This window comes from Tamandua tetradactyla, chromosome 19 (genome assembly GCF_023851605.1).
Source record: "Tamandua tetradactyla isolate mTamTet1 chromosome 19, mTamTet1.pri, whole genome shotgun sequence".
Lineage (NCBI taxonomy): Eukaryota > Metazoa > Chordata > Mammalia > Pilosa > Myrmecophagidae > Tamandua > Tamandua tetradactyla.
Window position 1 is genome coordinate 66,935,329 of NC_135345.1, and position 26,154 is coordinate 66,961,482.

Consider the following 26,154-nt stretch of genomic DNA (forward strand, 5'->3'; position numbering starts at 1 on the left):
ACATCTCAATAAAATTGCATCAAAAAGAGGAATGACATGAAAACCCTTCAAGACGAAATTCTCCCCCAATCAGAGACTTTGTAGCTGCCACTTATGCACGTTCCTCCTTGTGAGGGAGATGAAGAGTCTTCTAGTTACTTTACTGTGGAGATGAATTCACACAGTAAATTTCAAACAGGGTTGACAGCCATAGAGGGCACTTCCCAGGCAGAATCCTGACGAGGTCTCCTCAGTCTGGTTTGTTTTGCTGCTTCCAAATGCCGTGCCCAAACAAAAATCAATAACAGGACGAACAAAACAAAACTTGCATAGAATGACACTTCAATACTCCAAAACCCAAATATTTTACTCCAAACCAAAAAATTTCTCTGCTCTGTTTAAGGGAGTAGACAAGTAAGGCAATGTACTATATGTGCACATAGAATAACCAAAAAAGATCAGAAACGGATTGAAAGTTCTTAACTACTGGCCTCAAACACAACAAAGATATTGGTTTTATTTCAGAAACTTGGTATTTATTTTTTCCATTTGGAAGTTTCTATAGAAAATAAGTTACACATTCTCATTTGGCTCCTGTCTGCATGCATAGTCTAATTATAGGGCATTTACTGTTTAGAGTCATAGTTTCAGAATCCTGACATGTTCTCACTCATGCCCCTGAGTCTTGCTTTGCTTTATTTTTGTTCCATTCTCCCATTCCCACATTATATTTCCTGTCTTGCTGCCTTGAACTGTCTTTCTACTTCTTCAGTTTGAGGTCTCCAAACAAACAGCATCTCCTCTAAAGACAACGGTGATGGCTCCCAGATCCTTCTGGATTCTTTTGTCTCTGTGCACTGTGGGACAGCTCATAAGGCAATTTGATTAAGCACACAGGTGATTTCAGTCAAGGTGACATATTAAGTGAATTTCAAATGCTTTTTAATGAAGGACAAAGAATATAATGGAAAGAAACAGACTTTAATAAAATTAACCTCTCTGGGCTTCACTTGCTGGGTGAAAAACTCATTTAAGGGATGTTGTCAAGCTTCAAAGAGAGGATGCAAGTGAAACATTTAACAGTACTTGGCCATAGCAGGTCTGCTCCTGCTAAGGTCAGCTCCTTTTTTTCTTACTACCCCAGTTAATACAGCACAATGTTTCTGGTGAATAAAACCCTAGGCTTGTCTGTTATATTATTGCTTTTTACACTGCAGTTTAATGTCAACTTATTCCCTTTGGTTCACTTTTGGATATCCTAGGACTAAAGTTATTTTCCTCTCTGGTTTAATTCCACTTCCTTCTAATCTCAAATGAAAGTAACGGTATGCCCTCCTGAAGACTGATGACGGGCACACCAGGCAGGCAGTTCCTTGGTTAGGACTGCTGCCGTCAGTTCAGACTTCCACATTCATCAGATTTTTCCAGACTGCCATTTCACCAAATCCCATCCGCCCTGAATTCTTAATTTCTTCTTCCTTCAGTCCGTTTTAAAATATTGATTCTCCATTTGGTAATACACATTTGGTAGTTTTTGACATGCCTGTTTGATTCAGTTTATTTCCTTCTGAAATTATGATTAAAATTTTCACAGTACACAATAACACACACACAAACACATACTCTCAAAGCTCCTGTGCCTTGAAAAGCTAGACCCTCATATCTGTAGTTGATCTGGTGCAGGCTGAATGGAACTCCCATCTCACAGTGCCCATATGCCCTGGAATGCCAGATAACCAATAAGTGTTAGTCCCCTCCTACCCCCCCCAAAAAGCCTACACTTAACTAACTCTCACTGAATTCACTCTAAAATTTTAAAGCTAAATAGCATGTATTGAGGATTTCCTTTGTGCCTAATACTAAGCTTCATGAGTCTCCAATCTTTAAAATCTAATCCAAGTATTGAACTCACACACAATACTAATATTGTGGTAGACAGTGGAAACATTTTTGTACGGATTAGTTTTTTTTTTTGCATGGGCAGACACCTGTATGGATTAGATTTTAACGCTATGTATTGAAAGCGATAACATCTCAGGACTTGGTAATAAAGTATGGAAGGAATCAAACTATAAAAACAAAATGCTGTTTTTGAGTGTTATTTTAGGGAAACATCTAGCAAATAAATGTTTTCTTCTTGTCCATAATGCAAAAGAAAAAAAAAAAGCAAGAAAAAAAAGAAAAGAAACTCTTATTTAGGATTCATGTTCACTTGAATGAAAAATGAAGTTTCCACAAGTTGATGTGTGTTATTCGATTACTGCCAGTCTGTGTGGGCCTGGGGATCACGGACCGACTGGAATCTGTTCTATTATTACTGTTTAAGTTCCCTCACCTCCCTGCCCCCAACTCTGCCTGTGTCAAAGAAAGTTACTGTTGCCACTAAACAAGGAGTCCTCACTGCTGTGACATTACATTTATCTGGCAGCAACATGCTTGAAAGGCAACTGCCTAATTCTAAGTAAAGTATGGAAGACAATCAAAACCAGTTAAGCAAACTAGTGTTGACATATTAAATCATGCTTGAACTAAAAGAGCAAAAACAGATGACACAAAAACCTTCTGAAGAGAATTTCAAATAAATAAATGATGCAGGTCAGTACGGTTCTAAAAGCAGAAGCTTTTAACATTGGAAAAAATTGGGACTAGGCGAATATTGAGAAATCATTCACAAAAACAAGTAATTATGTTGTTTCAGATTGTGAGGTGTAAATCTAAAGTTCATGTGGGAAAGGGAAGCATGAGCTCACTAGGAAACTTTGGTAAAATCATATCAAATTACTTTACGATCCATAAAATGGAAAATAAAATTTTATAGCATCAGCCTTTACTTTAGAAATATCCTATTATATTCCTCTGAAAGTACTTTAAATTCGTCTGAGGAAAGACTCTTATGCATATGGAAAGGTACATCATTATTCTCCTTTAACAATCACACAGCAGGAACATTTATTCTCCAAGTCTAATTCCTGCTAACAATTCCATCAAAGAAATGGAGTTATCTATCAGTCAAATCATCATTTGCTCTAATTGTTACTTCCTCCAAACTGTGGCTCCTCATTCTTTCCTTTCTTTTCTTTTTTTAAACTACACCTTAACAATACCCCAAAGAAAAGGGTATCTTCAATCTATGGAAAGATCAAAGCATATCAACAAAATTGCTCCAGTTCTTACAGATGAATCCCTACCAGTGTGCCTTAAATGCAGACAAAGCATTTAAACACCAAAGAGAAGTGAATGTTGGAAGATAAGATGGGATCCACATCCAGGACTAGAAATAAAAGATACAAAAGCATTTGTATGTAATGAAAACCAGTTATGAGATAATGGATAGCTCAGAATTCATGTTTTTATTGTTATAGCTAGTGATACATTTTCTAAAATGAACTATGCCAGGGTTAGTACCCATGTCTTTCTTCTTTATAATAATTGGCACGTCTTTACAGGCTGGCGCACAAGTTAAATTTAAATGCAATAAGTGAAAACGTTTTGATAAAAAACATACTTATCTTTCTGTCTTATGAATAGCATAAACTAGATATATAGAGAAATTCATTAAATAGATTCCTGCAAATTAGGCCATTTGCTCTTAATTAGTTGGGTAGTTAGCTAGTTAGTTTTCTGCACAGACTTCATGATGGGTTAGGTAGATTTTTCAAAGCCAATCCAAAGAGGTGCATTAATAAATCTACACAGAGGAAGTGCAAAACATTTAACATGTTATTCCTAGAAAAATTATGGACTCTAAGAAGAATCAGTGCTTTTTATTCAGGTTAGCCATTGATGCCATATGTGATTACAAAAAATAAATTAATCATTGTGATTAAGTGTGGTATATACTATACAAAGCAAAATCACAGAACAAAAAGTCTGAAACATATTATTCTAATCCTTCAGTGATACATGGCAGCTATGAGATATTGCACAGGTAATCTTTTTCCATTCCTGGATTTAATTTCCCTTTTGGTTTACTGACCATCATTGAATTTATAACTCATGGTATATATATATATTTTTTTTTTTTTTTTTTTTTTTTTTTTAAAGAGAGAGGGAGGAAGGGAAGGAAAGACAGAGAAGGAAGGAAGGACGGAAGGAAGGAAGGGAGGAAGAAAGGGAAACATCTTGTTTTATTATATTTTGTTTGTTTGTTTGTTCTCCACATGGGCTGGGGCCGGGAATCGAACCGGGGTCCTCCGGCATAGCAGGCAAGCACTCCTGCCCGCTGAGCCACCGCGGCCCGCCCACATGGTATATTTTTATTAGATAATTAAATGATACATAGTGTGCTGAAAAATTACAGACATTATTTCTTCTTAAAATAAAAAATTCTTTGCTCTGCATTTAAGTATAATTGTATTTTACTTATTGTATTATAATAGAGAGCTTACTGAATGTATCAATGTTTCCACCTGTATTTTACTTCTATCTTTTAGCACTATAAGGAAATATGATTAAATTTATTGCAATAAATAGTATTAACATAATACCTCTAAATTCATGTCTTTTAATTTTATTTATACAGGATGACTTGATTTAATTACAGCTATTTATCATGATGACTAATGCAATAAAACTTAATTTTGTGGTATCACTTAGAACTATTGATACTAAAATTATTTTTCAACGCCAACTAGTTTTGCATTATCAAGTTTTATGAATTTATTCCAAATTTGTTTTATAGTCTTTTCTCTGTACAAAAATTTCTTTTTCCCTAAATTAATTTTTGAAATATTATTTTTTGATGAAGCTTGAGTGGTTGTGATCAGAGAAAATGGAAAGAATGGAAAGACCCAGAGAGATTTTTTTACCTAAGTCCCATAAATCAACTTATTGAAAGTAACATTACAGTTAAAGCTAATATTTTTCTCTCCTAATAAATGGTCTTTAAATGCTACTTCTGGAAGAAGAAAAAGATAAGTTACATGTTTTCCTGGGTCTTACAATATTAAAATGGCAAAGGTAATTTAAAGAGAAAGGTCTCTTTATTTGCCAAATGTTTCAGACCATTTAATACTTCTTTTCAGATACTTACTCTTTAATAAAAAAGAAAAGTGACAGTAAGTTAAGTGAAATATGTCTTTAAAAAATAGCCGTTCTTCCTTTTTTGACATGCCTCATACCTTTGGATTTAATATTTTAGATGGTATCAAACAAGGGAAGTATATATATATTTTTCACTAATTTTAGCTTCCTGTCAGGCTGCAATAATTTTTCAAAATGGAACATTTATTTTTGGAAATTGTATATTTGAGGAACTACAGTTGAGAGTTAGAATGTACGAGTTCATATAAGGCTTTTGCCTAAGTTATACTGGGCTACTATGCAGATACCACACAATGGGTTGGCTTCAGCCACAGGAATTTATTGTCTCAAGGTTTTGTAAGCTCAAAGTTCAAAATCAAAGTCTGAACAAGCTGTATATTCTCCAGGAGACTCTAGCATTCTGTTGCTGGCTTGCCACATTCCTTGGGGGTGTTTGGCTTGCCTCCCTGCTTCTATCACACAGTTATCTGCTTCATTTTTTGGCTTCTGATTTCTGGCCTCAACTGACTTCTGGCTTCTGTGCCCTATTCTTTTGCTTATAATACTTCAATAATATGGACATGGGCCATCCTGATTCTTTTCAATTTCATCTAAATAGGATCTTTGAAGATTAAATGAAATTCACATCTTAACCAATAATAATATCTTCAAAGCTCCATTTATGAATGGGTTCATACCCATAGGAGTGTGGATGAAGACTTGAACATGTCTTTTGTGGGGAACATGATTCAATCCACAACAGTGTCCTGTTTCAACATGAAGGTCTAAATTCCAGCTACAAACGTCTAGAAATGCTAAACCCCATAAAACAAAACTTTTTGGGTTCTTTCTGTTATATTTTGTTTTGGTGCAAGAATATTAGTACAAAATCAGTAAATGAAAGCAAGCCGGGAAGGGCAGTCTACAGGTCTCAAAAACAAAAGTATACTAAACACAAACAGGGTTTGTCTAAGTGAATTCTTGATGAAGGGAAGAAAACATAATCTTCAAAAAATAAAAATCAGTTGCATTCCCCAGGCGAGAATTTGGGATACGAATTTACAGTAATGCCAGTCACCAAAGCCACAAAGACTTAATCCTAAATATTACACCAGTACATGTAAAACCTGGCTGTACATTACAGTTACCTGGAGAGCTGTTAATAAATACTGATGCCCCACCCTTGCCTTTTATAATGGAACCATATTTTCTTGTAGGTGGGCTTAGCAAACATTAAGGTTTAAAATGATGCTGTTGCACTGAAAATGTTTAGAAAGGCAGAATTAAATAAAATTTGGTCCCATTAAAATCTCCCCATTAGAAGGAATCACTAAATCATGTGAGGACGTTCTGGGGATCATAAAGAAAAAGACAATCGTCCCCCAAAGGGACAAAATAAATGAACAGGTAATTCATAAATCTTGATGATTGGAACAAGAGTGCCGCTCTATTTCTTCCTCTGTTTTTCGATGGTTTGATTTCCTCCACCTAATTTGCCAAAAATTATCTGCTTGTGATAATGGTAGAAAATCTGATAGTATGTATTCAAGATGCAATTAGTAGAATTATATTTTAAAAAACACAACAAAATCATTGTCTAATATTGTCAAGAGTTATTTACTCACATTCTATTATTAAAGAACGATATCAGGAATCATCTTGAGAGGGAGATAAATATAAAATTAATGCATTATAGTTCTGACACAGCATGGAAAGCTCAATGTCTTGACATATATCCAAAGGGAATAGGGAAAACATTTCTGACATTGACTTTATGTAGTTCTATGGGCCTAATTTACCTGTACTTTAGTTTCCTAATCCTTAAATAAAAAGTAAAGAACATTTACTCCAGTCAAGACATGTTGTTCAGTTTCTTAGAGAAGTGATACTCAAATTTGAATGTACATAAGGAAAGCCAAGGGAACTTGATTATATGCAGATTCCGATTCAATTTCGGTAGGGTGGGGTCTGACATTTCTAACAACTTCTAAGGTGCTAGTCCATTTACCACTCCTTAAGTAGGCAGTGCTTGCCTGAATGATCTTTTCCAATCCTAACATTCTATGAGGAAGATGCAGTTATTTCCATGTTACAGAGGAAAGTAAGGTTCAAGTTGATTTTATAGTTTGGCCAGTCACATGCAACAAGATTTCAACTGAGGGCTGTATCACCTCAAAGCCAAATGCTCTTAATTTACTGCACCCAGAAGTCTCCTGAATAACCTAGATCATTTTTAATGGTTGAAGCTAGTGATTTTACGCAAGTGCTAGCTACTTCAATTCTAATCATTTGCATTTATTTTGAACTTTAAGCTCCCATGAATCTGAGACCTGACACTGAGATCTTTGCTAAATCATACTCAGTGACTTTACAACATAGAATTTTTCTGTACACCCAACTTTTCCCACGGGTGCTGCACTGATTTATGTTATCGTACTTCTTGAATGTCCTTTGTTGGTATCCAGATGAAAAAAGAGAAGAAGCAACTGATAAAATAAAAAGACTATATTTTTATTTCCTAGGCCATTTAAACGTCCTCATGGATTTAAAATCAGCTCTAAATATCTCAACTAAGATATGGCCATTGCAAGATCTTTACTGTTAAAACACTCTTGTGAAAATTGTCTTTTTATAAAAGTTTACTGTAATACAAGAAGTCTATCTAATCATATCATTTTAATAAATGTTATTAATGTTTAATTATCAAGAGTTAGTTTGCATATATATGACAAAATATAATTATTATTATACATGTGATAATGATTGAGCTGAAGCACATTAATACATTATTTGCACAGTGACAATATTGAATGTTCATCATCATCATAAAATATCCTAGAGACACACTAAAAGTAAAAATTACAAAGTAACTTTGGAAAGTTGTAACTTTGGAAAGTTGTAACTTTACAGTTTATATCAACTATAAAGATTAGATGTAGCATTTAGCTATTACATTTATTCAAAACGCAAAAACCAAACCTTGAGACAACTAATAAATGTTTTTTAATGAGTGAGAAACTAAAAGTGCAAATCAAGTTTAAAAGTTCCTCCAAGAGGGATTATATGGTGGTTACTTCTATTTCCTTTCAATCATTGCCAATTCTTCTCTTCTTTCCATCCACAAATAACAGATCAAAAGTTACTAGCCAATGTTAGACCAACAAAACATTAAATTCATCTTTAAAATGCCTTTCAATGGGTGTAACAATTTACAAATTGCCAAACCACTAATACTACTTATAATGAACTGGAGTATTAATTTTTGACCCCAGATATTTATTAGGCATCCTCTATACTTAAGAAATTATAATATATATAAACTTTCATAGACAAGCTCAAGAATTGGCAGGTCTTTTATTAATCAGATTTTAATATGGAAATTTAAAGAGCATATAAATATAATTTTAGAAAGAAAAGAGATATGCATGAAATTGATTAAAGCAATGCAATTGATCTCTCAGTTGAAGCTCTCTCTCTGTTTGTAACGCTTTTCTCCATATTCTCTGCATGGCCTTTTTTGTTAATGTCTATGTTAAAAATCAACTTTTCAGAGAGACAAGTACTCACACACACCTCTGAGTAATTATCACCAATTATAACTGTAAATGTGATTCCATATGCATGTTCATATGCTTATACATCTGCATTTCTGTATCTCAGGATACTAGGGCAAAAGAGGTGTTCAATAATAATTTAAAGAATGAGTAATCATATCTAACCAAAGAGAAAATCTTTCACTTTTGTATCTCCTAGCAAAATTTTGATAAAGGAGGTTCTACCATATTTACATGTTTTTGATCAACAAATAAAAGTGTAGGGTTGTCATTTGATAAGTAGAATTGCTCAAAAACATACTATCTATAATATATTATATATAATAATATATTATTTAGCTCGAGCAAAACAAACACTTTAAAGCTTAAAGCTATCCTGTATTTTATAAAAGAAAGATAGATATTCCTATAAATACATTTTAGTTTTAAAACGAAAGAGAAAAGGGATAGCTAATATCCATTGATATATAAGTGTGCTAGGAGTCCTTCTAGGTATTTTTATATAATTTCCCACAAGATTGCTAAGAGGTGGTTATTCTTTTCAGGATTTTAGAGATGAGGAAATCCAGGAAGAGAGAGAAGAAATAGCTTGCACAGGATTGCAGAGCTCCTACACGGCAGAACTAGCATTTGCAACCAGGCATTCTGGTACAGGATTAGGTACTCTAACTGCTAGAGCATGCTGCCTCTCCCAGGCAGCATCTTTCCCACCATAATCTAAATTAGGTTAATCACATTACAAAACAAAACATGCATTTCATTCATCCCACAAAATTTGCTTAAAATGTTCACTTTTGCAAAGATAACCAGTCTATAAACGTATCTGTAAACGTACTTCGTTTGAGTGGCAAGTATGTTTATTTGAGTAGAGGTAGTTTATTTTGATTAGCGATTCTGAACTGGTGGTGAATTTGCCCCGTCGAGGACATTTAGTAAGATCTGGAACATTTTTGATTGCCATAATGGTAGTTGGGAGACAGAGGGTGTTTTGTGTGAATGCTATTGGCATCTAGTCACTAGAGGCCGGGGATGCTCCTAAACTACAGAAAACAGGACACTCAAAAACAAACTTCATCCGGCCCAACGGATCAAAAGTTTCCGTGTTGGCAAACCTCGATTTAGACAGAAAAGAAAAATAAATGCAGAGCATGCTCTAAAACTTTAATAGAAAAGAACAGATAAAAATAAAAACAAAAAAGTCATCTATTTTATTATTATAATGTATAATACTTGCAATGGATAAATTACTTAATCACTTAATTGCCTTGGTGGTTCTTCTCAACAGCAGGACACATGCACACGCACACACACACACACACACACACACACACCCCATTCACACAGGTGCGTGTGTACATTTGCACACATGCGTGGGCTTTCCAGATATTTCGAACTTCCATAACCATCATCCTTTGTTAACATTTTGAAATTAAAATTAGTTTTCTTTGGTTAGATACAACAGTATAACAAAGAGAAGCACGGGTCCAACTCTTTCAAGTTTTTTGGTAATACACTTTATTAAAATTCACTAAGTTTTCCAATGCACAATTATGTGAACACCGAATGAACTATATTTCCAGCCAATTCTGTTTCAAACATAAAAATGCACCAGATGTATGAATGATCGACATATTACTTCCTGCAGTATCTGTACTGTTTTCTGAATCAAGGCTCTTCCTTGAGCTGAATATTTTCACATTTTCCTTGCTGTGCAATCATCTCTCAGTTGGACAATTAATAAGTACTTTTCCTCCATAGCCCTCGGCATGTAACATCCCCACCCCTTCCCCGTATTTTAGCATGCACTAAATACCTTCTTCACTCTGACTGGCTTTGGCAATGACCCACAACCTACATCTCTTTCCTCCATTTGATATAAGTGAAACTATAATTATCTAGGGGTAATTTCAAATTACTACTTCATCCCACTAGCAACTGATGAAGATTAGTGGTCTTGCCTTGCATCTGAGTAAGTTAGCAACATAATCACACAGAAACTCAGCAGGCAACATTGGAGTCATGTGAACTCAATTACTTCTGTCAAACACACACACTTCAATAAAAAGCAGAAACTTCCAAAGTGGGTTTCAGCTACCAATTTTGTACCAAAAAAAAAAAAAATTGCATGACTCCTAAGGAAGATAATAGCTAATAGCATGAATTTCATCAGAAATAATAATAAATAGCAAGTAGGGGATCATAGTTGGGTTAATGGATTTAATATATTGTTTTTTTTTCTGAAAATAAAGGACATTTCAAAGAAATAACTTGTATACTTAAGGCAATTTATTATGGAAAATTCAGGCATATAAGTCTTACAAAAATAAATGTACAGTATACTTTAAGTTAATTCAATAGAAATCAGAGGATTTTGTTTCCTTGCCAAAACCAGATTATTATCAGAAAGTAGTCAATTTCTCTTAAAAGAAGTTAAATGAAGGGGCATGATGATGACAAAACATGAATTACTAACTCGATAGGAACAGTTGATTGTGCACTATGTTGAGGCTACATGTTAATGATTTGCTTAGTGTTCTGAATCCTGAGGGTTCAGTCTTTAAAAGCCCTTTAGTTACCCCACCAGACCCTGCATACATAACAGCTCACACAGACATGGTCTTTCAGTGATTACAAGTCACTACCCAGGACAGACTCAAGAAATATTAACGTATGATAAGCATGCAAAAGATTTACTCAAACTTCAGCTTCTCAATACGGTTATGCTCTTAATTAAATCCCAAAATATTCTGATTATCAAAGAAAGTGAGTAATTAAATGTCAATGTGTAATAAGGCCATACTATAAAGATATTTTAATATCTTAAGGGACCCACAAAATTCACCTAAGATGGCCTCATACTATTTACTATATGAAGTACCAATCATAAATGACTGAATACTTGGAACCTGAAAATTTGGACTGAGCATCTCAGAACCAAGAACACAACAACTTAAGAGAAAACTTGTCAATTTTGTGACCAAGGAGATTTTTCTAAAGATAAATGCTACTAGGTTAATAAAAAGAAAAGTCAAGTATTTGTACACCTTTGCAGAATCTCTCTTTCTTGACTCTTGATTACTTTTCCATTTCTTAAGATAAACAGTCATCACTCTTGCTATTAAGGAGTGTGCAGTCTGATATGGGTGAGAGAATCAACAATCAAATAATAAATCAATAAATAAATGCAAAATCTTAATTTTAATTGGTTCTATGAAGTACAGATATATGGCATTATATATGAGTCTTGAACAGTGAAGCTTGGCCTAATTTGAAGGGTTAGAGAAAACTTCTCTGAGAAAAGGATACTGGAATACAGAGCTGAAGGATAAGTAGGAGCTGAATAGGCAAAACATAAGTAGAAGAGTGTTCCAAGGGAGGAAGAATCAGAGAAGAGTGAGAAGTGGGAATGAGCACAATACCTCTGAGAAACTGAAAGAAAGCTAATGTGGCTAAAGTAAAGAGAAGAGAAGGAGGTATAGATTAAGATGAGTCTAGACAGATAATAGGGGTAAAGTCGTGCAGTGCCTAAGGCTGTATAAATACTTTAACTTAAAGGAAGCCACGGAAGTGTATAAAGTTTGTGTAAGGAGAAAAACGGTAGGGGAAGTTGGATAGATGTTTGACACAACTTTAGATTTGCATTTTAAATAGGTGAAATATTCATATGGTTCAAAAATCAAAACCATGACATAAAGTCATTTATTATATTTGAATTTAATATCCCAGAAAAGTATGCTTAAAGATTGGAGGAAACAGAAGATTGAGAGAAGTGAATGAGTTTAAGAGATAGTTGAGTGATAATTTCTATAAGTACTTTGTGATAAATTGGATACTGGTAGCAAGTTGGAAGGAGATGTCAAAATTATTCCTGGATTTCTGATCCATCAACAAGATTAGTTCCCAACCATCAAGATTCCTACTTAATGGTCTGGGAATAGTTCATTAAGGTTGTAGGATGAGTTGAAGTCTGGTAGCATTTTATATGACACAAACACACACACACATATATGTTTATGTTTACATGTACATATTCATATTATACATAGACATTGATGCCTCAGGACTATCTGTGACACCTTAATTCTCCAAAGCATATTTTCAGGGCTTATTTGTTTAATGAGTTAGTCAGTCTATTAATAAATTATTTATAAAAGAAACATTTGAAATTTCTCGGAGTGTAGTGATACACTGTTTGCACAGTGAAAACCCAGAAGGCACTACACATATATTGACTACATTTTATGCGAACCCCCACCGCCACCGGGCTTTGTAGTCCATTCCCCACAACCACTGCAGCCGTTTTTCCTACTACCGAAGTGAGGTAAGGAATTGATGAATTAAGACAGATTCCAGTTTAGTCAAGTTTTCTACAATGCACCTTCTCCAGTTTATCTCACTCTCTCAACTATATCTTCACCCCTTAATTATTAAGAAAAGAACAAGAAGAGACAAAGAAGAGAAAATTGCAATAAACACTTGCATTAAGAAGCATTTTTGTGAGAACACTGTTTCCTTAAGACATTTTCATGATAAGCATCAGCAAAATGTTTTATTCCCAGAAACAATAAAAATTTATCCTCTAAGACTGCAGAGGCCTTTTGTACCCACTGTCAATCTAAACGAAGACAAAGATTTTTATGTTCTGAACTTTGAAGTGACTGCATATCTTTCTCGAAAACAATGCAAACAAATAACCAACTAGAGCATTCTGCTTTAGAAAACTAGTATGAGAAACTTTAGAAGTGATTAATACAATTTTTACAATACTTCATGGAAAAGACTGAAAGATCTTTAACAGGATTATATTTAATTCCAGCTTCTGGTTCTACAATTACATATGCCCTCACCTTAATTCGAGAAGATGACTCAAAAAAGAAATTTAAGACCATGTTAATCATAATTTTCCTTTAATTTAATACTAAAGAATATATTATTTATTTTCCTGACGAAGGAAATTTAAGTACGGCAATGTGTTTCAGAAGAGAAATAATCAAGTAAGGCCACTGTGATTTACAGCTAATTTCCCTAGTTCTGTTTCCTGTATCTATAATTAATCTATAGTCAAGCCTCAACAAACTTGAGTTTTGTTTCACAGTATATTGCAAGTTAACAACAAAAAAATGTACTTTAGCTACCAAGTAGGTCTAAGGGAATCTTTTGGTGTCCTCCTCGGTTACTACACACTAACTCTAAGTACTATTTAGTATTTACACATATCAGAGTGAAAATAAATTCAACATCATAAGGATGAATACTCTTCTTTAAGGGAAAGCTGCTTGTTTCCTTCCTTATGAGCTGTTCTTCACTCTGGCATAAAGTGTTATTCTCTTGAAGAAAGCCATTGATAAATATACAAGTTTAAAAACACCTTACCACACTGCAGGTAAAATGAGGGTATTTTCAAATAAAGAGGAAGCATGCATGATTAAGCTTCAATTCCAAAGAAAAATTAAAACAGGAAAAAAAAAAAAAACTCCAAGTGCAAATTGCTTTGAAATGACCTTTTTGTCTTGACTCTATCTCCAAACACTTTTTTTTTCTAGGACACTACTATTATATATTTCAAATTGACCTGTAAAATTAAAAAAGCAAGCATGTAATAGCAACCATGTATAAACAGCACAGTAAAATATGCCCTGCCAGCTTACAGATGTTTTGCTGCGGAGTACAAAGGCTGAATTTATTTCTGACGGAATTGTGAAAGGTATTTAAGAATATGCAAAAGGAAGCCTTATCTAAGATTTACATTTGAAATTTATACAGCAACCAAAGACTAGACAACAACTTTTGGAAGAGAAAATGGTAGTAGCAGACAATAATCATACAATGAAAGTTACTAAACCCTTGGTTTGGGTTTTTAAAAAATAAAACTTCTAAAAGCCAAATGAATATAAAATAGTACACTGCAAACAAGACACTCTCTGGCTATTAATTACGTATACTCATTAAAATATTACATTAAATCTGTCATCATTGACAGAACTATTTAAATTCTAAGAAGGAAAAAAAATCAAACTTGAAGAGCAATAATCTCCATAAATTAGCAAAGTAAAAGGCCATTTGCTCACCAACTGAAGCAGACAACTCCTGCAGATTCGCAGGCAAATCCTTACCTTGACAGGTGCCGTTTTTCTCTTCATATCCGGCCTTGCACATGCATTTCCCAATGGGTACCAGCCACTCCCCTTCAGCACTGCAGTGCATTTTGGGTGGTTCATCGGTCACAGAATGGTTGACACAGGAGCCTGACACTTCAAGCAACTGTGAAGAATCAGCTCCAGTGATTGTGTCAGGGAAGACAGCCAAGTGTCGTACCACAGAAGGACACTTTTTGTAGTACACACGCACAGAAACTAGAGCAATACAAGCACCAACATCTTGAAAAGCAAGATAAAATCCCCTTTTGCTTAGGGGTCCCACATCTCTGACCTCTGTATTCAGTTTCATAACACGGTCACCAAGATCAAGTTCTGTAAAGCTCTCATCGGCAGCAATGGTATCAATTTTGATGTACTGGTTTTCCTTGATGTTTCTCCCATTTTCATCATCTGACTCAAAGTAATACATGTTAAAAGTTTCCTTACAGGTCCCCAGTCCTCCTGGAAGGCTGTTACAGTCTCGCAGAGTAAACTTGAGTTCTATGAAGATTCTGGAAGCACCTTCATTGGAGATCCAACTGGTCAAAAGCCAGTTATTCTGATTCTGCTCCATAACTTTGCATACCTGGTATGTGTGGATAGGGGCATAATTTTCATCGACTTCACCAATCTCTTCCCACTGTAAACATAAAATAGAAAATAAAATTCAAGTAGAAAATTATAAGGAAAAAATAGCAAATATAATCAGAGAAAACTAATGCACATACAGTTTTAAGGAGTCTTGATACATATATATAATAATGAGAGAAGGAACTATGTCGACAGAATCACAAAAATATTCAACTCCCTTTTTAAATAAAAAAGATTCATAACTTATTATTCAAAGTCTTCAAAGTTACTCATAGCAAACCTGTATGAATGATATGCCCCAGAAAACCATGTATTTAGAAAAAAGTTAAATTAAATTAATGTTATGGAGTTAATATGGAGAGAAAGGAATATACGTACATTTGGAAGAAAGTTAAGTATAAAAATTAACATGGTAGATAAATTTTGAGAAGAATATATAAAATTAAAATAAAAGAGAAAATGTTAACAGTAAATGTGGAAAAGAAGGAAGAAAAAACGTCACATGTAAGTCCAGTCATATACTTAATTTTATCATGCTACAAATAACCTACCAATTAATAAAATTTAGAAGAAAACTAGTTTAAAGTTAATAATAGATCATTATTTCTTTGAACGTCTCTACTCAGAACATTTCTACAAATGGGATAGCTAAATGTTTATACATGGATTTATCCAAATAGAAATATACAGACAGCTGTAATGTAGAGATAGAAATTATAGATTAGTAATATGGAAAGCTTTGTCATCTCAAATACTACATGAGTACTTGTTATATCCTGGGGACACATTAATTCTTTCTTACCAACGTAATCCTTTATGCTTAATTCAGGACAGATATAGAAGGTAGGAAAAAAAAGTATGATTTATATTTTCAGAAATACTATTTGGTCAAGGAATTAATATGAATCTATCTCTTTCTAAGTAAAATACATCAGTTTCTAGATTCTCAATATACTTTACCCACCCCTTGAGCAGTATAGGATAAAATTTTTATTCTCCAGAAATGTGCCATTGTAAGTTCAGAAATCTTTTTAACTTGTATAGAAGTCGTATATACAAAATCTATATTTACTTTGTTTTTAAACCTTTAAAATATCCCTGAATCACCAAGAACAATGAAACCATATTTTCAACAAATCCAGGTTGTGTGTTTTTAGATAATAGGCCTTACAGATAGTGATCAATGGCATAAAAATCCATTTCTTTTGACGCCAAATTAAATAGAGCATTATTTCTTGATTCTGTTCAACTCACAAAGATATGAAAAATGTGTAGGCACAAGGGATGCAAATAAATCATATCCCTCACGTGGCCCTATCAAAATTCTGGCTGCCTCTAAACAGACATGGTACAAGGTGCTAATGAGTAAAGACTGCTGAATGCCTTAAATTAATGTGGAAGACATGAAGATTTTTCCTTGCCTACCAACTTTCACATTATGATGCTATCGGATGTCTTAGTTCTGCTGTTTTTTAATCATCTAATGTCTATCCTCTCTCAAACCATATATACATAGATAAATTCAACTTAGCCTCTGATTTTCCAAATCAGCATTTTGTTTCAACACTCTGTAATTAAACTACTTTAATTTTTTTTTCTGAAATGACTTAGATACCAACCTCTATAATAAATGGCTCCTGAATGTCATGATTAATATTTCATGTGAAAGGGCACCTCACTAACCAAATGAAAACAGAACAAATTATCAATTTCCTGTAACTTAAGATTAATTAAATAAATATTCTTTGAGTCAGTAAAATGGAAAACAACATCAAAAAGCTCTTCTCTAAACAAAATAAATCAAAATACTACATTAGCTCCATTTTAAAGATTTATTTTCTAATAGTCTTCCAATGCAAAATGCAAATGGATTTCAAGTACTTAGTCTTAAATCACTTACAAAAAAAACTATTTCTGCCTCATATATTACAGTAGGCTCCTGCTAGCAAGTTAAAGGATTTGGAATAACATTTCCCAAGATTATAAACCAAGCAGTTCACAGTATTTGCCCGTACAAAGTCCAAGGTATCACAAATATTATTAGAAACACAAGCCAAGCAGCACTTTACAAGAAGCTTAATAGTTGCTGCTTCAGGTGCTAATTTCAAAGAAGGTGTACAAACATCTTGTTTCTCTAAATATTCTCAATTACGAAGAGAAAAGCTATAATTTTCTTTGATTTTATTTGTTTTTCTTTGCATGTATCCAAAATATAAATGAAGGTTCACATTTTATTTCTAATGGACTAATAGAAAGGCTTTATGTTAAATAATTGTGGTTATAAGCCATTCAGAATTAAACAGATAATATATACATGACAGTTTCCATAAAGCTCTGCTCCCATTGAGACAAATATGTCAAGGAATGGACAAAAATATTTTATTTATTTTAGACTGCTTATCTGAAATAAAACGGTGAATTCTTCCAGAATTTCTTCCCTTTTGGTACAAACAGCAAATTCTGCTGTTCTCAGCAAAAATCTTAGGAAAAATGAAGGAAAAACAAAATGATAAAGAAAAGTAACACCCATCAAGAACTTCCTAAGACAGGAAGAAGCATATTCTTAGACAGTTTTTAATGAAGGCAGAGAAAGTAAACAGAATATTTTCCTATTAATCTGTAGTTTAATAAACTTTTATGCAAATTACTGTTAATGATGTGCCTGGGCACTTTGAATGTGTATGTTGCTGAATCAATACAGTGACTACAGTTCTGCACTTGGGTTTGGCAACTCCTCAAGGTCCCTTTTCTTTGAGACCATTATTTTCCTGTGCTTGTCTGTTCCTCCCTTTTTCCTATTCCTTTGCCTTAAGGTTAATTAATTGGGTAAATGGTCAGCCTGTGTTGTCTTGATTTCTCTCCCAGAACCTTGTGCTTCTCCCACTTTTTCTCTCTAGGCACTAACACTGAAAGCTACAAGTCAGTTGTATTCTAAACTCATGCCTGGTCAGGCATCACATGTCAGTTTCAGTTATACTCATCAGAGAAGTGGAAAAGATAAAGGCATATATATATATAATGTGTGTACGTGTGTGTGTGTATCATGGAATTGACAGTGAACTAACAATTTTTTGTCTCCAAAAAGAATGACTTTTAACTTTTCCTCTGCCTGCCTCTTATTGAGCCAATGTCCTTCTATCTGTGTTATACTTGTTATACTCTTGTATTCCAGTCTCCTAGCTTATCCATCACTTCCCTTGCCTTCACAAAGACTTAGCTCGAACCTCCCCTTGTATTAACGCCCCAAATCTACAGTCAGAATTATCATGTGAAAAGAGTTGATCCTTTCAACTTATCAGGAAGTGTCTACTGTTCAGTTCTCTTTCCATTATTGTGGCTTCCATTTATCTTATCTCTACAAGGGGGTTAACTTATTGAGGTTAATGTACAGAGCTGAGATAGTTTTTTAGTACACTCCTGAAGAAAAATTCTAGATGAAAGTATACCAGCCTGAAGCCCTGGTTTTAGTCTTAGCTCTTAAAAACCTGTATCTTAATAATATCCAGATGTATAAATTGAGACCTAACCAATGGCACATTGGTCAAGTAACTTGGAGTGGGAACTTAAACTCTCTCTGGTCATAAGATATCCAATATAAAACATCAGAAGGAAACTTTAAAATATTTGTTCCAGTTGTTTGTGATGGTTGGGTTCAAATATCAACTTGGCCAGGTGATGGTGCCCAGTTCCAGTTGTCTGGTCAAGCAAGCACTGGTCTATCTATTGTTGTGAGGACATTTCACAGACTTAAATCATGAGCATGTTGGTTATATCCACCACTGATTACATCTGCAATTGACTAAAGGGAGTGTCCACAATGATGACACTTAATCTAATCACCCCAAGGCTTTTAAGGAAAATTCAGAAGTGAAACCTCTCTTTTTCACTTCAGCCAGCCAGTGTCTCCTGGGGAATTCATTAAGGAACTACATTGGAGCTAATAGCTAGTGGTCTGCCCTACAGAATTTGGACTCATGTCCCCATGGTTGTATTAGACCCTTTCACAGATCTCATACTTATAGATAATCTCCTGCTAGTTCTTTTTCTCTAGAGACCTTGACTAATACTGCTTGGTACCGGCAGTGGTTTTTCAGAAACAGAATCTTAAAAATGGGATTTTATAATTGGTTTTCTATTCTGATTAGACTCAAAGGCACTAATGACTCTGTTTCCAATTATCAAGATGGCACTGACAGTCCATGGGCGAGTTGGCAAGAAAGATATGCAAAATATCATCATTTGATTCTGCTAATTGTATGCTTATGAGGCAAGGCTCTGGGTAAGAGTATTTTTGACATCTTAACAGAGTTTTGTGGGCTTATGGAGGATCAATGAAGTTCCAGCTCAGTTCCACCTCACAGTGGGTCCAGTGGGTCCCTGGGCCCATTCTGTCGTTATTTCCCCAGTTCTAGAATGCACAATTGGAATAGACATACTGAGCAACTGACAGAATTCCCACACTGGCTCTCAGACACATGTAGTAGGACTATTATGCTAGGAAATGGCAAGTAAAAGCCACTAGAACTGCCCCTAAATAGCAAAATAGTAAACCAGAAGCAATACTGGATTCCTGGAAGGATGGAAGAAATTAGTGCCACTCTCAAGGACTTGAAAGATGCAGGGGTGGTGATTCCCACATCCTCATTCAGTTATCTATTTGGCCTGTCCAAAAAACAGATGTGACTTGGAAGATGACAGTGGACTTTCCTAAACTCAATCAGGCGATGACTTCAATCACAGCTACTCTTCTGGATGTGGTACCACTGCTTGAGAAAATCAACACATTTCCTGGCACCTGATATACAGCTATTGTTCTGGCAAATGCTATTTTCTCAATAGCTATTAGTAAGGACCAGCAGAAATAGTTTGCTTTCAGCTGACAAAGTCAGCAATATACTTTCACTGTCCTTTCTCAGGGGTATATGAACACTCCAGCCTTCTGTCATATCTTGTCTGCAGGGACCTTGATCAATTCTCCCTCCCACAAGATGCACTGGTCCATTATATTGATGATATCATGTTGATTGGACCTAGTGAGAAAGAAGTAGCAACTATTCTAGATTCATTGATAAGGCATCTGTGTGTCAGAGGAAGAGAGATAAACCCAACAAATTTACTGGGGCTTCCATTTCAGTGAAATTTCTAGATGAACATTGGTGTGGGGCATGTCAAGATATCCCTTCTAGGGTGAAGGATAAGTTGTTGTATCTGGCCCTCCTTATGACCAAAGAAGAGGCACAATGCCCAGCTGGTTTCTTTGGACTTTGGAGTCAACATATTCTCCATTTGGTTGTGCTACTCCAGCCCATTGATCAACTGACCAAATAAGCTGCTAGTTTTGGGAGGAGGCTCTGCAATAAGTCCAGGCTACTGTACAAGCTGCTCTGCTATTTGGACCGCATGATCTAGGAGATTCAATGGTGCAGGAAGTGTCAGTGGCAAAGAGGAATATTGTCTGGAGCCTTTTGCATGCCCCTATGGGAGAATAACAATGTAGACCATTAGGATTTTGGAACAAAGTGTTACCGTCCACTGCTATAACACTCTCCTTTTTAGAAATATCTTTTAGCCTGCTACTGGGCCTTAGTAAAGACTGAATGCTTAACCATGAGCCAAGTTACCATGAGACCTGATTTGCTTATAATGAGTTGGGTATTGTCTGACGCACCAAGCCCTAAAGTTGGATGTGTGCAGCAGCACTCCTTTATGAAATGGAAATGGTATGTAAGAGATAGGGCTCAAGCAGGCCCTAAAGACACAAATAAGTTAAATGAAGAAATGGCCCAAATGCCCATGGCCTCCAGTCTTGCCACATTACCTTTGCTTTCCCAGACCAGAGCTATGACCTTTGGGGTAGTTCTTTACAGTCAATTGACTGAGGAAGAGAAAAAACAGATAATTGTACACAATATACAGATACCACCCAGAAGTAGAGAGTTTCAGTATTACAGCCCTTTCTGGGGATGTTCTTAAAAGATAGCAGTGAGGGGGAATCCTCCCAGTAGGTGGAACTTCATGCAGTGTTCTTGGTCATTTTGCTTGGCAGGAGAACTGAATAGAGGTGTATTTGTATACTGATTCATCGGCTGTTGCTAATGGTTTGTCTGGATTGTCAGGGCCTTGAATAGAGCATGATTATAAAATTGGTGACAAAGATGTCAGGGGAAGAAGTATGTGGATAAATCTTTCTGAATGGGCAAAGAAATTGAAGACATTGGTGTCCCATGTGAATGCTCATCAGAGGATGACTTCAGCAGAGGGACGTTTTAATAATCAAGTGGATAGGAAAACCCATTCTGCAGATATAAATCATCTTCTTCTTTAGCTAATCCTGCCATTGCCCAATGGGCTCATGAACAAAGTGGTCATGGTGGTAGGGATGGAGGTTATGCATGGGCTCAGCAAAATGGATATCCACTCACCAAGGCCTATCTGGCTACCGCCACTGCTGAGTACCCAATATGCCAACATCAGTGAACAACACTCAGTTCCTGATATGGCACCATTCCCCAAGGTGATCAGCCTGCCACCTGATTCCATCTTGGAAAGGGCACTGTTTTTTTCTAACTGGAAAAGACACATACTTCAGATATCAGTTTGCCTTTCCCGTACACAAAGCAAAAAAGGCTACTATCTGTGGACTTACAGAATACCTTATCCACTGTGATGGTATTCTATACAACACTGCTTCTGATCAAGGAACCCACTTCACAACAAATGAGGTGCAGGAATGGGCACATGCTCATGAAATTATCTGATGTTACCATGTTCCCCATCACCCAGAGGTATCTGGGTTGATAGAACAGTGGAATGGCATTTTGAAAACCCAATTATTGTCCAACAAGGAGGTACTACCTTGCAGGGCTGAGGCAATGTTTCCCAGGTGGCTGTGTATGCTCTGAATCAGCATCCACTCTATGCTGCTGTTTCTCATATAATCAGCATTCATGGGTCCAAGAATAAAGGGGTAGAAATGGGAGTGGGACCACTAACTATTATGCTTAGTGATCCACTAGGAAAATTTTTGCTTCCTGTCGCTGAAACCTAAATCTCTGCTCATCTACAGGTCTTAGTTCCAAAAGGAGGAGAACAATTATTCTATTGAACTGGAAGTCAAGATTGCCACCTGGCCAGTTTAGGATCTCATGCCACTGAATCAACAGGCAAGGAAAGGGATTACTTTACTGGCTGGGGTGATTGATACTGACTGTCAAGGGGAAATAAGACTGCAACTATACAATGGAGGTAAAGAAGAGTTTTCCTGGAATTCAGGAGATCCCCTATGGCTTCCTTAGTACTATGATGCCCTTTGATTCAAGTTGATGGAAAACTGCAACAACCCAATCCAAGCAGCATTATCAATGGCCTAGAAACCTCAGGAGTGAAGGTTTGTGTTATCCCAATAGGCAAAGAACTCCAGCCAACTGAGGTGTGCTGAGCATAAAGGTAACAGAATGGGTAGTGAAAGAAAATAGTGATAAATATGAACCATGAACACATGGCCAGTTATGGAAATGAGGTTTGTAATGAATATCTATGTATTTGTACATAAAGCAAATATGTTTGTTTTCCTCTCTATTTTATTTCCTTTATCATATTACATAGTTGTATTGTTCATATTGTAGTATGTAGTTTACAGGATATAAAGTTTAAGAGTGAATATTACCCAAGGGCTTACACTGTCTTCTGGAGAGATTTTGTGCATTTCTGATTATACACAGTTGAGTATTGTTAGGCAAGGAAAAAAATGTGTCTGTTATTTTCTATTTGGAGTTTAAGTATGGTTAAGGAGATGTGTATAGCTGCCAAGTAGACAAAGGGTGGACTGTGATGCTTAGATTCATGTGTCAACTTGGCCAGGTGATGGAGCCCAGTTGTCTGGTCAAGCAAGCACTGGCCTATCTGTTGCTACGAGTCCATTTCATGGACTTAAAATCATGAGCACATTGGTTGCATACATGGTTGATTACATCTTCATTTGGCTAAAGGTAGTGTCTTCTGCAATGAATGACATTTAATCTAATCACCTAAAGGCTTTTAAGAAGAATTCAGAAGAGAGAATCTCTCTTCAGCTTCAGCTAGCCAGGCTCTCCTGGGGATTTCTTTAAGGACCGTCATTGGAGCTGCCAATTCATGGCCTGCCCTATAGAATTTGGATTCTTATATCCTCACAGTTGCATGAGACACTTTTATAAATTTCATATTTACAATATTTCTTGTTGGTTCTGTTTCTCTCGAGAACCCTAAGTAAAATGTGTTCATTTTAGAAATGAGGAAACTAAGTCCAGCAAATGAAAGATTTGCCCAAGCTTATAAAGGACCACATTGATCATCTGATCATCTCCTCTTCCTGTGTCTAATGTTGTTCTTCCTGTCACCATGTCTTTCTCCTTGATGTGTGGGTGTTTGTGTATGTTTCCTTCATTCATATATCAATTGCTACCCTGATCTCTCTGAACTAAATTCATTTTTTTAGATATAATGGAACCATAAGCATTTTTTTGGCTTTTTCTATATGTATCTTAACATTCAGACAGATAGATACACAGCGCTCTTACTCACAGAGTCTGACACTGCAGGATACAGTATGCACTTGTTAAATATTTTACAATGAATGAATTCATACCTAACATTTAAGTATCCCTCCTTAATCGAGAGGCTTCACTAATTTGAAATATGAAATAACAAAAACATGGTAAATCCATGGTTATATGATCCGTCTTATGTTAAAAGCAAATATAAATATTCTTCTTTATAAATTTTCTGAACTTAATCTTACATATAAGAGGAAAGTTTATAAAATCAGCTTTCTTTTTGAAAATTGGTCATCAGAAATTTTATTAAAATTCTCTAAGCCTCTACTTTGAGAGATATTCTTATTCCAAGTGTTAACACAAATACTGAGTCTAATTTTTGCATGTTAATCTGTGGAACTGCTTTTTTATTAATAGTACATTTATTAATCAGACTTTTTTTCAGTGGCATGTTATACTCAAGCAGAACATGGTTGTAAAATTTACTTTTTTATGCATTAACTTTCTTCAGCACTCGATAGATTAAAATCCTAGAATACATGATAACTGCTACCAGCACTACACTTTATTTCATATTTTAGTAAAATAATATTAGGACAATTAGTGATTTTCTTTGGCACGGTCACATAAATACATGGCTAGGAATGAATCAATAGCCTCCAGCTTTACTTTGACAAGGCCAAAGAATAACTTTACACTAAGATCTAGTTTAACACATAAATGCCTCTTTAGGGATGGGGTGTTGGGATAATTCCCATTGTCCTATACAATATCTTATATTCTGCCTTGTGAAATATTCTAAAGAGAAATGAACTCTGAACCTCACATTTTATTCAAATATTTTACATGGCATTTATTGCGATTGTCGGTATATGTGTGCGGTATGTTTGGCTTACTCACTAGGTTTTGTTTACTTTACTAAAGATATTGATTTCAAATTACTCTTTCACTATTTTTTTTTTTTTAAGAACAGTATTTCACCACATCAAGAGGTGCCTGGCAAATGTTTCAGCTATACGCCGAAATTTGGAAAACAGGAATATTGTTTATTTTAATCAGCCAACATTACACTCTAATTGCCACCTCAGAGTATGCTTACCCAACATGCACAATTTCTGGTAGGATCCAGCTTTTATCCTTTTGCAGGTGAATGATAATATAAAAAATGAGAAACTGAAAGCCTTCTTCCTGAGTTCTGGAATAAGACAAATATGCTCTATCTCACCACTACTATTCAATATTATACTGGAAATCCTGTCCAGAATAATTAGGCAAGACAAGGAAATAAAAAGTGTTCAAGCTAGAAAGGAATAAGTAAAACTATCTCTATTCATAAAAGGCAAGATCCTTTGTGTAGGGATTCCCAAAGAATTGGCTAGAAACTAGAAAAATGAATTTGGCAAAATTATGGGCTACAAAATTATAATGCAAAAATAACTTGTATTAGAAATTCTTAATATTATTAATATGCCCATACTACCCAAAGCAATCTAAAGATTCAATGCAATGCCATTCAAATTCCCAGCAGGCTTTTTTTTTTCCCTTTGGCAGAAATGAAAAAGACTAAGCCCAAATTCATAAGGAATTCCAAGTGGCCCCGAATAGCCACGTCAATATTGCAAAGGAAGAACAAAGCTGGAAATCTTACACTTCGTTATTTCAAAATTTACCACAAAGCCACAGTAATTAAAACAATGTGGTAGTGGCATAAAGAAGAAAAAAAAAAACAGATTTGAGAATTCAGAAATAGATTCATACATCTATGGTCAATTGGTTTTATATTTTGTGTGTGGGCTTGTGTGCTTTTATGTACTCTGTACAGCATATTTGTACGCTGTATGGTGCAGATCACATTTCATCCATTCTCCACATGACTATCCTGCAACACCATTTGTTTAATTTTTGGGGGGGGGGGGGGTGTAGAGTCCAAGGGCTTGGAATTGAATCCTGTCTCTCGCAGGGCAGGCAAGAATTCTATGACTGAACTACCCTTGCACCCCCGAGTCAACCTTTTTTTTGAAGACAGTGCCAAGTCCATTAATTGAGAAAAAAATGGTCTCTTCAACAAATGGTGCTGAGAAACTGGATATCCATTTGAAAAAGAATGAAGTTGTACCTCTGCCTTACAACATATGAAAAAAAAATAATTTTTTTATATACCAAGGACCTAACTACATGAGCTAAAACCATAAATACCCTAAAATAAGATGGAAGAGACAATTTTCATAAACTTGAATTTAGTAATGATTTCTTTTATAAGACACCAAAAGCACAAACAACAAAAGAAGAAACAAATAAAGTGGGCTTCATCAAAATTAAAAACCATCTTATGTCAAA

At 35.2% G+C, this 26,154-nt stretch overlaps 1 protein-coding gene across 11 annotated transcripts in view; it reads right to left on the reverse strand.

Moving 5' to 3' along the window:
* EPHA5 (EPH receptor A5) overlaps positions 1-26,154 on the reverse strand; it is a 363,905-nt gene that overhangs the window by 274,509 nt on the left and 63,242 nt on the right. For all 11 annotated transcript variants that reach the window (XM_077136996.1, XM_077136999.1, XM_077137003.1 and 8 more), the window contains exon 3: positions 14,669-15,332. In XM_077136996.1, the coding sequence (XP_076993111.1) occupies positions 14,669-15,332 (664 nt within the window). The remainder of the gene's footprint in view (positions 1-14,668; positions 15,333-26,154) is intronic.